Source organism: Sciurus vulgaris (genome assembly GCF_902686455.1).
Source record: "Sciurus vulgaris genome assembly, chromosome: 14".
Classification (NCBI taxonomy): Eukaryota; Metazoa; Chordata; class Mammalia; order Rodentia; family Sciuridae; genus Sciurus; species Sciurus vulgaris.
The window spans coordinates 9,820,731-9,835,920 of record NC_136475.1 but is presented as its reverse complement, the minus strand read 5'-3'; the positions used below and the strand labels follow the sequence as shown (position 1 = coordinate 9,835,920).

The 15,190-nt window shown below is 43.0% G+C and overlaps 1 protein-coding gene across 1 annotated transcript in view; it reads right to left on the bottom strand.

The window, feature by feature from the left end:
• VWA3B (von Willebrand factor A domain containing 3B) overlaps nucleotides 1-12,081 on the bottom strand; it is a 190,908-nt gene extending 178,827 nt beyond the window's left edge. The window contains 2 exon segments of the mRNA XM_079109530.1: nucleotides 5,962-6,216; nucleotides 11,919-12,081. Coding sequence (XP_078965656.1) covers nucleotides 5,962-6,157 — 196 coding nt within the window. The 5' untranslated portion in view covers nucleotides 6,158-6,216; nucleotides 11,919-12,081.
• Between the last annotated feature and the right edge of the window lie 3,109 nt (nucleotides 12,082-15,190).

The following is a 15,190-nucleotide window of genomic DNA, read 5'->3' as shown; positions in this document are numbered from 1 at the left end:
ATTTTTTTTTTTTTTTTTTTTTTTTTTTTTTGCAGGGATTGGACCCAGGGCCTTGTGCTTCCTACCTCTAAATAAAATATAAGAAAGGGCTGGGGATGTGACTCAGTGGTAAAGCACCTCTGGGTTCAATCTCTGATACTGAAAAAAAAAAAAAAAAAAAAACCACAAACTACCAGAGTTCACTCAATATAAAACAATTTGAATAATTCCATATCTATTAAGGAAATTAAATTTGTCATTTGAAACTTCTTTAAGAAGAAATCTTCAGACCTGGATGAATTCATTGGAGAATTTAACTAAACATCGAAAAAAAGAGTTAGTATTAATTCCACATAATATCTTCCAGAAAATAGAAGAGGAAGGAACACATCTCAACCTAGTTTGCAAAATCAATGTTACTTTGATGTCCAAACCAGCAAAGTCAGTATGAAAAAGGAGAAAACAATAGACTATTATTTCTCACAAACACAGATGCAAAAATCCTTCACATGATACTATCAAATAGTGTTCATTAACATATGATATATAGAGAATGACAGTAATCTACCCACATTCATGGGGAATATGTTTCAGGACCCCCAGCAGATGCCTGAAAGCACAGGAAATACTGAATCCAATTTATACTATTTTTTCTCCTTTATATACATACCTGTGATAAAGTTTAATTTAGAAATTAGGCACAGGAAGAGATTAACAACCACAGCTCATAATAAAATGGAACAATTACAACAATATTCTATCATAAAAGTTATATAAAACCTATGAATAGTTTCTTTCTGGAATTTTCCATCTGATATTTCTAACCTTGATTGACTATAGGTGACTAAAACTATAAAAAGCAAATCCATGGGTAAAGACAAACTACTGAATACGCCATGACCTACCTCATTTCAGGGACACAAGCTTCGTTCCACATTCAAAAATCAATTAGTATGATCTGTCAAATTGATGGGCTAACAGGAAAATTACAAGATCCTGTCGACTGATGCAGAAGAAAAATGACAAAAATTCAACACCCAAGAATGATTTAAAAACTCTAAGGTGGATGCGAATATAAGAGATCTTCCTCAACTTGGTTAAAAAAAAATCTACCAAAAAACTTCAGTTACACTCATACTTGTTGGTAAAAGACTGAAAACTTTCCCCTAAACACAAGGACATCCACTCTTACCATTGTTATTCAACATAGTGCCTGACATTCCAACCAGCACAAGGCAGGAAAAGAAATACAGGTGTATAGATCAGAAAAAAATAAAGCAAGCTGTGGATAATGTGGTGGTCTACCTAGAAATCCCTTGGAATTTATAAAACAAACAAACGAAAACTTTTAAAATTAACAGGTTCAGCAAGATCACAGCATGGAAGACCAACCTGCAGAAACCAATCACATTTCTCTAGACTAGCAATGACTATGGGGAAACCAAAACTCTAAAAATAGTGCCCTATGCAACTGCTCAAAATATGAAATGCTTAGGTATAAAGATGAAAATGTATGGAACCTGCGTACTAAGAATTATAAGACACTTGATAAAGGAAAGCAAAGAAGAGGTGAATAAATGGAAGATATTCCACATTCATGAGCTGGAAGAGTCAACACAGCAAAGGGGTGGATTCCCCTTTGATTGATAGACAGGTCCACTGCAATCCCTGTTGGAATCCCAGCAACATTTTTGTTGATGTCACACAGTTATTTAAAATTTTACTTGGATAGGTAAGACAATTTTGAAAAAGAATAAAGTATAAGGACTCAGTCTGCCCAAATTCAAGACATACAGCTATAGTAATCAAGACTGTCTATTGACAGAGAGACACAGGTGAATAGAACAGAATAGAGGATCCAGAAATGGCCCCACAGAAGCACAAACAAAGGAGCAAAAGCGATTTGAAGGAGGAAGGATTCGTTTTTAAATAAAAAGTGCTGGAGCAACTGGATCCCCATAGTCAAAAAATGAACCTTATACAGAATCTAACTCAAAACAGATCACAGGCTAACTATAAAGTTATAAACCTCCTGGCGGGGCGGGAAGCAGGAGAGGGTAGCAGGTGGGAGAGCACTGTGGTGATAAAGAGTTCAGTACCTGGACTTGGTGGTTACAGAACTCTACGTGGTGGTCAAATCACACAGACTTACGCATTGTGTAAGGGTCAAATTCCTGGGTTGGATGGTTTAAGTGTACAAGATACAACCACTGGGGAAACCCGGCAAAGGACACTAGGTCCACTCTATCCTATTTCAGCAACTGCCCAATGATCCCTAGTTATTTCAGAATTTAAAGAGAATATACATACGTATGAATGAGTGAATAAATAAATAAATACCAAGGTGAAATAAAGACAATTTCAGGTAAACAAAACCAGAACCTCTGTTGTCTACAGACCTGCACTATAAGAAACACTTAAAGGAAATACTTCAGGAGCGAACACCAGATGGAACCTCAAATCTAACAGGAAGAAAGAATTTTTTAAGTGGTAAATATGTGGATCTTCCAAGGTTAAAAAATTTTTCTTTTCAGTCTCCTTACAAAATAAATAACTTTGAAAGCAATTTGTGTGTGTGTGTGTGTGTGTGTGTGTGTGTGTGTACCAGGAATTGAACAGAGTGCTTAACTACTGAGCCACATCCCTAACCCTTTTCCCTATTTTATTTAAAGGCAAAGTCTCACCAAGTTGCTTAGGGCCTCATTAAATTACTGAGGCTGGCTTTGAACTTGTGATCCTCCTGTCTCAGCCTCCAGAGCTGCTGGCATTACAGGCATGCACCACCATGCTCAGCGAAAGCAAAACTTATTACATTGGGCTATGGGACATAGGAGGTATATAAAAATAGAATCTGTTAAAACAACACTGTCAAGGTCAGCAGTGAGGGGTAAAAGGAACGGTACTGTTGCAAGATTCTTAAATTTTACATGAAGTTGTACAAATTCACTTTCAGTAGTACGTTAAACTTAGAAAGTCAATTGAAATTTAAGTGGCAAACAAAAATTGAATTAAATAAAACACTCAAAATTTCAATTCAAAAATACAGCTGAATAGAAAAAGAGAATGATAGGAACTGGACAAACAAAACAAATAATAAAACAGAAGACCCGTGTGCTTAACAATAGCAATCATCTCATTCCCTGCAGAGGACCAAACACCACAATTAAAGCACAGAAATAATGACGCTGAGTTTAAAATGCAAAACCCAACTCTACATTGCCCATAAGAAGCACGCTTTCAACACAGACTACAGGTATTTGACAGAAAAAAAATGTAAACACACACACCACATAAAACTTAAGCATAAGAAAGTTGCTGTGGCGATATTAATATCAGACAAAGGGAACATCACCGTTACCTGAGGTAAATATGGATTTTTCAAAATTGTGAAAGTGTGTCATCAGAAAGACATAACAATCTCAAATGTGTATGCATTCAGAGCTTCAAAATACGTGAACGGAACTGACCAAACTAAGGGACAAACAACAGACAAAACAACTAGTGAACATTCAGTGTCTCTATAATACCATCACCTATCTTGACCTAATCAACATGCATAAATACTGCCTAACGAGTGTGTAATACACACTCTTTTCAATTGTTAAGATGCTTGCCAAGATAGATGTTGAGACATTAAAGCAAATCTCATTCAACATCCAAAGTCTAAAATTTTGCATGCTGTGTTATCTGACCTCAATAGAATTAAACTAGAAACTCAAGAAAAAACAAGATCTCTTTAAAAGTCCTAAAATATTGGGAAAGTAAACAACACAATTTTAAAAATGTATTAAAGAACAATATCCCATGAGCAGACACAATGGTGCATGTCTATAATTCCAGTTACTCAGGAGGCTGAGGCAGGAGGATCATAAGTTTGAGGCCAACCTGGGCAACTTAGTGAGACCTTGCCTCAAAAAAATTTTTTTTAAAGTATTGGGAATGTAGCTCAGTCCTAGAGCAACACTGGATTCAGTTCCTGATATCACCAAACACATACAAACACACACATACACATGTGAGAAAAAAGTATTTTTAACTCAATAATAGTTTTCAACACTTGTAACCAATTTTTATAGTATTCAGTTAAAGAAATGCTTAGAAGCATGTTTGCAATTTTAAATGATTATAGGAAAGGAGAAAGTTTTAAAAATCAATTATATGTTTGTACTTTAAAAACCTAGAAAGAAGAACACACATCCAAAGCAGGTAGAAGGAAATAAATAATAAAGATAAGGTAGATATTAATGAAATAGAAAAAAATTAACTCAAAATTGGCTTCTTTGAGAAGTTAAGATAACTTGCTAATAAGACTTTAAGGGGAAAAAATGAGAGAGCACACATTTTCAATATCAGGATCAAAGAGGTGGCAACACACTACCGGTCCTACAGGCGTTGGGACGCTATTCAGGGACCATTATAAACAATGTTTCCTTGGGCTGGGGATGTAGCTCAGTTGGTAGAATGCTTGCCTCGCAAGCACAAGACCCTGGGTTTGATCCCCAGCACTGAAAAACAAACAAACAAAAAAAAAAAAAACAATGTTTTCTCAATAGAAATGAACAAAGTTCACGAAAAACATGACTTTCCAAAATTGGCATGGTAAAACAGAAAGCTCAAACAGCCCCTTGATGATTTTTTTTAAATCAAACTCTACCCACAAATAAAACTCTAGGCCCAGATATGTTTCCATTTGTGAGTTCTATCTCACTTTTAAAGAAAAAAATAATATCAATCATGTTCCAACACCCACAGAACAGAGAGGAGAAGGCAATACTTCCAAATCATTTCCCGAGGCATAATCCTGATGCCAAAACCCGATGAGGATGTCATAAGCAACACAAAGCAATCCATCCCTCACGAACTTAGATGAAAAATCCTTAATACAATATAAGGGATTGCCTTTTCACAAATATTGATGACTAAATTATAATTATAAATCATAATTATGTGAAACATGAGATGAGCCCTTCTGTTTGTGTCCTTACATGGGAAACCCAGAAGCCCTGAATTTGGCATACTGCCACTCAAAAGACATTTAACGGCACAGGGCTACATTAACCCGTGGGGAAGGGTCATCAAGAAAGCTGAGCTTGAGCCCCAAAGAGCCAGGCCTTGCCATTCAGACGGGCCTCCAGATCACTCTGTAACAACCCATGCCTAGATCTTCCTTAGTACCCGTGTGGAAAAGGTTCCAAGGGAAGTGGTGACAAATTTGGTTAAAAAAAAAAAAAAAAAAGAAAAAGAAATGGTATTAATGGCGGCTCAATAAATATATGTTTGCTTGATTGATGAATTGACTAATTCAGAACTGCTGAGTAAAATCCTAGTGAGGAAGCTGCTCTGGATCAAGGAGATGCTCATCAGGTAGGTGTGCTGGATGGGGCAGTTCCTGCACGGTTGCTGCCTCACCCGTGGTGAGACTCTCGGTGACCCCAGGTCCTCGGCCCTATATTTCTGACGGACCAATTCAGTGTATCATCCAAAAAAAAAAAAAAGTCACCCTTATACATGTTCGTGCTCCCTATGGAGAAAAGTAGCCCTGGGAGTTGAGAACCAACATGCTTGCCAATGCACTAAGAAACACATGGATCATGAGTCCCTGACAGAAAAAAAGTACATGCTCCCTAAAATCACACCCAGCTATTGTCTTCATAAATGAGGGGATTGTTTCAATCAATCCAAATGGGGGTCACAGCCCAAGGGATATGTAAGACATCTGCTGAGGTATGGATAAATACAAATTACTTCTGTTTAGTTTTCATTTCATCTATAAAAAGGAAAGAATGAAATTTAGCAGTACTCATTGAGAATGCGGATTGACAGCTCGACTTCTATATAATACACATTAAGGTTGCACAAACAAGGAAGAGATGTGAGATCAAAGCAAGTTCAGAGACCTGAGGGCTCTCAGGAGCCTTCGGGACCACCCCCCGCCTCCTGGAAGGCTCATCACAGCATGCTGACCCTGTGTGAGCACTATACCTTCACAGTGTGGGAATCCAATCTGCGACAGAATCTGGTTCAAGGTCAATTTGTTGCTCTTAAGTCCATGCAGCTGAAGCCATTTCTCAGAAGAAATGAGACTCTGCTCAACCAAATCTGTCTTGGTGTTGCTCAGTCCCTCCTGCCTCTGCAGCTGCTGTTCAGACGTGGTAGAAGATGAACCTGATTCCTCCATCTCTGATTCAAGACGTAAGTCACAGGGACCTTTTGAGTCACACTCAGGCTTCCTGAAAACTTGAAAATAACCTCACATCAACAGAGGACTGGTTTAATAAAATTATAGTATACTCATGAAGTGGAATTCTATTTACCAATTAAAATTACAACATAGGTGCATATTTATTGGCAAAGAAGATATCCACCTATATTGCTGAGAGGTACCCATAAAAATTCAATATACATCCACACACACACAAACAGAAAAAATTTAGAAGGATGTATGCCAATAAGTTTACAATAGTCATCTCTATGTAGCAGAAGTATGGGTGGGTTTTGCCATTTTATATTGTTTAAATTTTTCTTTTTGCCTTTGCAGAAATGCATATTGTTTAATTTTTATTTTTATTTATTTATTTATTTATTTTGGGTTACCAGGGATTAAACTCAGGGGCTCTCAAACACTGTGCCACATCCCCAGCCCTATTTTGTATTTTATTTAGAGACAGGGTCTCACTGAGTTGCTTAGCACCTTGCTATTGCTGAGACTGGCTTTGAACTCATGATCCTCCTGCCTCAGCCTCCTGAGCTTCTGGGATGACAGGTGTGCACCACCTCACCCAGCACATATTGTTTTAACTTGAACATTTCTACAATAGGAACTGCTTTTATCATTAGAAAATCTCTCCCCAGCACCTGCATGACACATCTGTATGCCAATTATAACCACAGCTGACACTTCGCACCCACAAGGATACAGAAGATAAACTCCGAGAGGAAGTGTGCGTGATCTGCAGACTGGGAACTAGTGGCAGGCAGGAGCCCGACCACAGCTCAGCCCCGCTGGAATACAGACACACACCTTCTCAGAGTTTTATTTCCTGGGATTTCATTTTAAAATTGAACTGAAACATTCTGGCTCATAGAACCAGCTGTTCTGGGATCAACAGGACACAAAGCAATATGCAACCTATTAAACAGATCTCAACCTGCCTAAATAAAGTCGTGTTCGCAAGGGGAAGGGAGCGTCACGCTGTAATACAATCTGGTTTTTTTTTTTTTTTTTTTTTTTTTTGGACCAGGGAATAAACTCAGGGTTGCTTAACCACTGAGCCACATCCCCAGCCCTTTTTATGTTTTATTTAGAGACAGGGTCTCCCTAAGTTGCTTAGTGCCTCTCTAAATCACTGAGGCTGGCTTGAACTTGTGGTCCTCCTGCCTCAGCCTCCCAAGCCACTGGGATTACAGGAGAGGAAGGCATGCAGAGCTGGTACCCAGGGGAGTGAAGGAGCCCTGCCCCTTTATAGATTTCAAATTTCCTTTCTTCTCAGGTCTACCTGACCAAAAGGCAGGAAGAGAGCCGCCCAGGGGGTGACGCTTATGTTGGGAAGTGCGATCCTTCCATCCTTCCGGGCGGGCGAGGCTGTTAGCAACCAGGCAATGGGAAGTGCTATCTATCCACTTCCTTTCCCTTGTTAATCAGCTCCCTGTTCTTTGCTCCGGTCTCATTGACATGGAAATTCAGTCAAACACCAAAATCAGTGGGACCCAAGCCAGGGAGGTTTCTGTGAAAAGAACTAGTCATGTTCCGATTAGCCGACACTTATTTAACCTCCAGAGGCAGGCACTCCTCTTAGTCCCTTTTTGCAAATGAGGAATCCAAGACAGCAACTCTCACAGCTGGTCCAGGTGCAGCTCGGATTCTAACCCAGGCCATCCAGCCCCAGCGCCTGTGTCCTGTGGCTCTCATTGTAATGGAAACACTGGCAGCAGCTTCCACACTGGCCAGGCTCTGGGCTGAGTCCGTCACGGGCACTGGCTCACAGATGGCTCATACCCACGCTGTCGGCCGCGCCCTCACACCTGAGGAACTGGCTGCTATGAGGATCACCAGAACTTGATTGCAAGTTCTGCCACGGCCAGTAAGAGGCAGAAGCAGGCGTCAAGCCGTTGCTTGAGCACTGTTATCTTTAGAGCCAACCTCCTCCAGCCGGTTCTATGGGACAAGCCTACAACTGTGTTCCAGTGGGAACACGTTCTCTTGGAGTTCCTGGTCCTCGTCCAAGGCAGACAGCATTAACCTTTGTCCTCAGAGCGCAGGTTGGACGCACCTCCTGGCTTATCACCCTTGAACTTTCAAGTTTTCCAAGTCGAGACATATATGACTTTGTACTGTTCATGTCTGATGACGTCTAAAGGTACACGCATTTGTGCTGTTGAAGAACTCACTTTCTTTCTACAAGGTTCAATTTGATTAGTTTGTTACAAGATTACTTAGAGAGGGCATCATGGAAGAGTGGAAAAGTTTAGAATTCAAACTCAGTGTGAGCCGGTTAGGCCACTTTAGGAAATGATTTCACCTCTTCACCATAGCAACACACCGGCATGCCCTAACCCCAGGCTACTAGAAGGATCCAATGTGATGGTGTAGGACTTATGCATGAATAAGCCCTGACTGTATGGAAAGGGCTCTGTGTAAAGAAGCCATCTCAAAGCGATTTGCATTTAGTACATCCACTTTTTTTGGGGGGGGCGGTACAGGGGACTGAACTCAGGGGGACTGAAACACTGAGCCACATCCTCAGCCCTATTTTGTATTTTATTTAGAGACAGGGTATCATTGAGTTGATTAAGGCCTTGCTAAGTTACTGAGACTGGCTTTAGACTCACAATCCTCCTGCCTCAGCCTCCGGAGCTGCTGGGATACCAGGCACATGCCACCAAGCCTGGCTCATGACATCCACTTTTTATTTCAAGCATTATTTAATCCAAAATTCTCAGTTGTATTGAACTATGAAGTTCAGAATAAATCACAGATCATGAGAACAAGGACAGATCAATATGCTTCAACTTTCTTTGAGAGAGTGTGTCCACAAAGGCTACAGCTGAAGTTCTTTTAAACTGGGTCAATTGTTCCTATAGAAACAAGAAAGGGAAGCTCGGAAGATTTTTTTTTTTTTTTTTTTTTTTTTTTTTTACTATTTCATCATTTCCAGTTAATCTTCCTCTTCCCTGAAACACACCCACCTCCTACATTCTTGCCAGAGGGAGCTACCCCATCTTGGGTTTAAAAGGGAAGAGGTTTCATTTATTTATTTCTGCTTTCAAATTTTAATTAAATTTAAAAGGACACAGTCTTGATTCCAAACCAAAGGTAGCTGAATTCCCCAGCTTAGCTCAGGTATATGTTCCCAGTTCCTCTTGGGATCATCTGACTTTTTAGTTTAATTTTTTTTTCAAGATGGGATTGGCTCGATGGCATCTGAGAACCCGTGTGATTCATTCTGACTCAGACCTTAGCTCTAGGGTTTTATGGCCAGACAATACCTGTACTGTCAGAAATGAAAGGAACTGGACAGCTGAACGCAGCCAGAGAAAACAAGGAAGGAAAGAGAAAGGGCATCTCCCAGCAGGAGGGACCTTTACTCAAATGGGATAAAGGACTATTCTAGGAGCAAGGAAGCCTGCCTGGAGCCAGGACTTAGCCCACCCCCCTCCAACACACAGCCCCCCACCCACGACTTCCCACCTCCAGGCTGATCTCTGGCATTCTAGGGAGTCTCAGCCTGCAGGTCCTCCTGACCACACCTCTCCAGGTCCCCTTCTGCAGCCTCTCCCTGGGAAACCTCTCACCTTTGCTTTGATACTTCATCTCTATGGCCCTGGACACTTCCAGTGGGTCCTCTCCAGACTAAAAGAAGTTTCCATGGCTGCGGTGGCAAACCCTATGAAGTCTCTCAGCACAGGGCCTCACATACAGGCCCTGTGAGTGTTAAGATGAAGTCAATGAATCACTCAGAATAACTGACAGAATCCTGATTTTTTTTTTTTCAAACAAGGTAAAGACTCACAGTTCTAAGGAGGCTAAGAACAGGAAACAGCTATCTTTCGAACCATAGACATTATATTCTGCACATAACTGCACTATTTATTTACTACTATATTTAGGTTTTATCATCTGAGGTTGTTACAAATTGGGGGAACCCAAGAACCCAGAAGTCAGAACAACAACACATCCCTGTTGAACATCGTCCAAAGTTTTAAAAGTTATCCAAGAATCATAGAATCTGAAGAAAGAGGAAGGGGTTTCCTGAGTAAGAGGAGGAAGTGAAAAAGGAAATGATGGACGCAAAAGTCTGAGCTGAAGCCAGGGAAGGCAAAGCTTTGGGAAAAATAGAAAGTTTATGCTGGCAGAAATCTAAGGGCCCCAGACAAAGGAAGTAGACCCCATGCATAACAGTGTCCACTTCATGCTGTGACGTAGCCCTGGTGCTCAGCCACTGTGACTTATTTTTACAATGGACATGTTTCTTTCTCCTCCTCTCTGCCTGCTCCTCCCAAGTCTCTCCCCTTCCCTAAGCTCAAGGGAAACGGGATCACCTTTCTTCCCCATCCTAGACGGAGTTAATCTGTCCCTGGGCACACACCCACCACAGGAACCAAGTCACCCAGACTTGGGGGATGGCACCAGAAGCTCTCAGAAACGACTCTACCAAATTAACAAGCGAATTACAACTCCAACAAAGCAGGTGTCATGTAGCCTTTGAGTCACCTCTTTAAAAGCCCCCTCTTCCTGCAGATGGCCAGAATCACAACCTCTGGGACAGGAGTCCCCTGTGTTTTTCCTTTGCAGCTAGCAAAGCAATAAACTGTCTTTTTCCTTTTTCTCAAAACCATGTCCTCATTATTGGATTAGCATAGGGGACAAGGACCGAGTCCTGCCAGCCCTGCTGGACATCCCCCTGTACTGGGCACCCAACTGATGGCTTTTGGGTGGGGTGGGAGTCCCATGCCCTAATAGGTCATGTCCTATGTGCTCAGAGGTTGAGAGAGTGCAAGACTTAAGAGTTCATGAATTCGGCTGAAGCATCTGGGAAGCTTTATGATCAACATCCCAAACTTCCTATCCTGGGTAATTTCTAAAAAAGAGGTCTAGGCCAGGTGGACAGATCTTGGGATTTATGTGAATGCCGAATCATCATACTCCCAGAAGAAAAGACAGAGTCGATGCTCCCTGATGTACTTTGCTGCAATTCTTTACAGTCCCCATTTTTTAGTCCTTAAAAGACAAGGCCAGGCTGTGATCATGGGATCCAATAATGTTGGCAGCGGTGAGGAGACTCAAGTGGACTGTCCCACAATTGAGAAAATAGAGGCAAGAAAAGAAAATCTGAGAATAACTGGAGAACTTTAGGGGGTAGGTAATTGCTGAGAAGAAAGAAACGGCCAGCTCCTGAGGGGATGAAACTAAATGGAAACTCAAACTATTAAGTTTTATGCCCATATAAAAAGAGTCAGAGAAAGTGGCGTGATTGTAGACACCACAGTGCAATGGGAGGCAGCCTGAGGCCTTTCCAGAAGTCTGTGGAAAGCTTTCCTGCAAGCAGATCACTTTGAGGTCTTGACTATTTATATGTATCATTATTTATTAGAAATGTTTCTCCTGGTTCTCATGTTACCTCCAAAGCCCAAGTGGACTTCGTCATCCTACGTTGGACTGTGGCATAGACAGAAACCAGGGGAGCTGGATCTCCGCCTGAGTGGCTGAGCTCCTGCTGGGAGCAAGGTACCGGGGAAGACACACTAGGGCAGGACGGGCGGGTGCCAGGCGCTGGACTTGACCCTACAGCCATACAGTTAAGAGAGCATGGGAGGTCGCTGAGCATGTGGAGGACTGAGTTCAGCTAGGACACCATCCTTCCAAGTTTCCCCCCACGCAACCCGATGGAAAGCTTAGGCCTCGCAGGTCTGGCGTGGCAGGGATGGTGTCCCGCACTTACTGGGCAGAGTCAGGTGGAAGGCCAGCGGCTCCGGTTCAGCAGCCCCCCACCCACCCTCCAGGGCCCATCTGACCCGAAAGGGCGGGCGAGGCGAGCATCTTGCTCATGGACCCAGGAGAGGTCCCCGCCGGCGGCGCCAGGGTTCAGCAGGTCGAGGTCTCTGTTGTCCACGGCGTCGCCACGGTTGCTCGGACACAGCCAATCACGGCGCGGCTCGCGACCCGGCCCCGCCCACGCGGCGCGCCCCAGCCGAGGAATGGGCGAGTCGCGGGACCCGTTCCGGGAAAGGTGGGAGAGTGGACCTCGGGGACCTTGGAGGAGCCATTCGCACGCAGGGGCCGCGCCGAGGGGACAGAGCGGATGGCATTGTCCCCTGTGCCTACCATCACCGGAAAAATTAGCAGTGGCGAATATTAATGAATGAAGTTAGCAAACCAATGTGCAGAGGCCCGGGGAAGAAGCCAGGCTGCGAGCAGACCGTGACGCTTACAGCTTGAGGAGCACTCGCGCCTGCGTCGTTTCCTTGGAGTCTCACCCCAACACTGAAGAGTGTCCTCTTCATAGCACAGCTGGGGGAAGAACTTAAAATAGGGTCAGTTAGTTACAGATGTTCAGCCACGAGACATGGGTGGAGCTGAGACAGGAGGAACAAGGAGCTGCCACTTTGCAAATTTGCACCGTTAAAATAGCAATCTTACGATGTTGCAATGTCACTTCGGGTTGCAGTTACAAAACAAAGATTCTTATCTATTAGTTATTAATATTTCCGTAGGCAGCCGGGCGCGGCGGCACACGCCTGTAATCCCAGCAGCTCGGGAGGCTGAGGCAGGAGGATGGCGAGTCCAAAGCAGCCTTGCAACTTAGCGAGACCCTGTCTCTAAATAAAAAATAAAACAGGGCAGGGGATGTGGCTCAGTAGGTAAGCGCACTTACTGGACAAAGTCAGGTGAAAGACCTGCGTTCAATCCTTGGTACCAAAAACTAAAGTAAAATGAAATAAATAAATTCCTCTATGCATTAGTTCCTCCCTTCAGCTTTATTTTAACCCTTTTAGTTTTGCCTTATCAAGTGCTCAAAATATATGTCTGTGATTTTTCAGGAATGAGTACAAAATAATGCGCTTATGAAAATCACCTTTAAATCCTTAATGAAAGATTCCACAGGCAAGTACTGCTTTTGGTATGGGGTCTATTGAGTTGTGTTTTAGATTTTCAAACGGAAGAAGTGACACAATCATTTGTAGATTTATGAGTCAATGATCTAATAACTGATATTAGAACTGAGTAATTCTGTCCCCAACAGAAGAGTCTACTTCATCCACAGGGATTTATTTTCCTTTCATTCTTTTAATGCTTTTCTAAAGAGTACTGAAAAGCTTGATTTCAGATCACAAATCATTCTGAAAGGGGTTGTAGCTCAGTGGTAGAGTGCTATTTTTTAAAAAAAAGTTATAAGATTGTACACCTTTGGCCCTGCAAATGACATCTGTTGTTCATACCACCAAAAAATAAAGATAATTTAAAAAAAAACGTTGCTAGTCTGTTCAGCCAATACTAATCCCCCAAGAGAGACTAACTGGCCCTGCTTCTGAGCTTTTCCCAGGCCACCCCCTTGATATGGACTGCCACAGCCCGGGAAACAGCTCCTCAGGTCCTTCAAGGAGGACTTCCCAGGGATGCTCCAACCCCAGTAATGGCACTCGGCCTGTCCAGCCTCCGAGTACCACCTGTCAGTACCACGCTCTCAGCAATCATGCACCCTGCTTGTGACAGCCCTTCCCTTGTCCTTTGACCTTTGTGCTGTTTACTTTTCAGGTCAGGTGGGTTTTCTTTTTCTTTATACAAATCTATCCTTGACACTCATTGGACACCTGCCCATCATTAGGATCTTTGGTAGGGGAGGGAGAGTGAAATGAGGAAAAGCAATTTTCCTAACCCCCCTACAAACACTGGAACTAAAGGAAAGGGAGGTGTGCATTCAAGGGGACTGCACAGCTCTCTGAGGAAGAGCCTGAGATGGAATTGACAGGGAGGCCCCCTCTCTGAAGAGGAGGGGGAAATGGGGTACGCAGAGCAACTGTATCAGGCAATAGTCTCTAGGCACTTTTGGGGAAGGGGGTTTTGGTCATCATGGGCAGCCTTGGGAGAGGTGTGGGACTGGGAGAAGGCAGAGTCCCAACAGACATCTATCTGTACAGAGGTTTCTCAACTCACAATGGAGTCACAGTCACGATAAAGTCATTATCATAAGTCAAAAATATTGTAAGTCAGAAATGCAGTAAGCTGGGTGGAGTGGCGCACGCTGTGATCCCAGCAACCCAGGAGGCTAAGGCACGAGGATCACAAGTTCAAAGCCAGCCTCAGCAATTTAGCAAGGTCCTAAGAGACTTAGAGAGACCCTGTCTTAAATTAAACATAGAAAGGGGGCTGGGGATGTGGCTCAGTGGTTAAGAACCGGGTTCAGCACCCGGTGCCAAAAAATTAATCTCTCCAACTTACCAAACACCATGGTTGAGCAACACAGCACACCATGGAGTGTGGCTGATCCCCCTGGTGTAGGCAGGGCTCCCTCCTATCACAGCATCTCAGACTCTATAGCACTAGCCCAGAAAAAGACCCAAATTCAAAACTCAAGGTGTTCTTTCTACTAAATGCCTATCACTTTTGCACCTCCCTCAAGTTGAAAATTCACAAATCGGACACCCTGAGTCAGAGCCCACCTGAACTTGATGTTCCTTATTTGGGGAGAGAATGCAGGATCTGGCTGTCACTCTAGCCATTTCCACGAGGAACAGAGCTTTTAGGCCTCAGTGTCCTTGAGGATCACAGTGTTCACGGCTACCCGATGGAATCAATGCTTATAGACAATAGCCAGAGCTGACCTGGTGGCACAGCCTGTAACCGCAGCAACTCGGGAGGCCTAGGTAGGAGGATCATGAGTTTGAGGTCAGCCTCAGCAACTTAGAAAGACCCTCTCTCAAAATAAAAAATAAAAAGGGCTGGGGTGTAGCTCAGTGGTAGAGCAGCTGAGTTGATCCCCAGAACTGGGGACTGGGGGACCTAGAATTTACTGAATGTCAAGTAATATTCTAAGCACTGTAAACATATCACCCTATTTAATACTTAGAAAAGCCCCACAAGGAGCTACCATAATATCCCCATTTTATAGATAATTAAACTGAGACATAAGATAAGTGGCTTCTCCAGGGCCACTTCACTAATAGCTCCAGAATTTGAATCCTGACCCCTGACTCAACACTCTCTCCTCTTAAT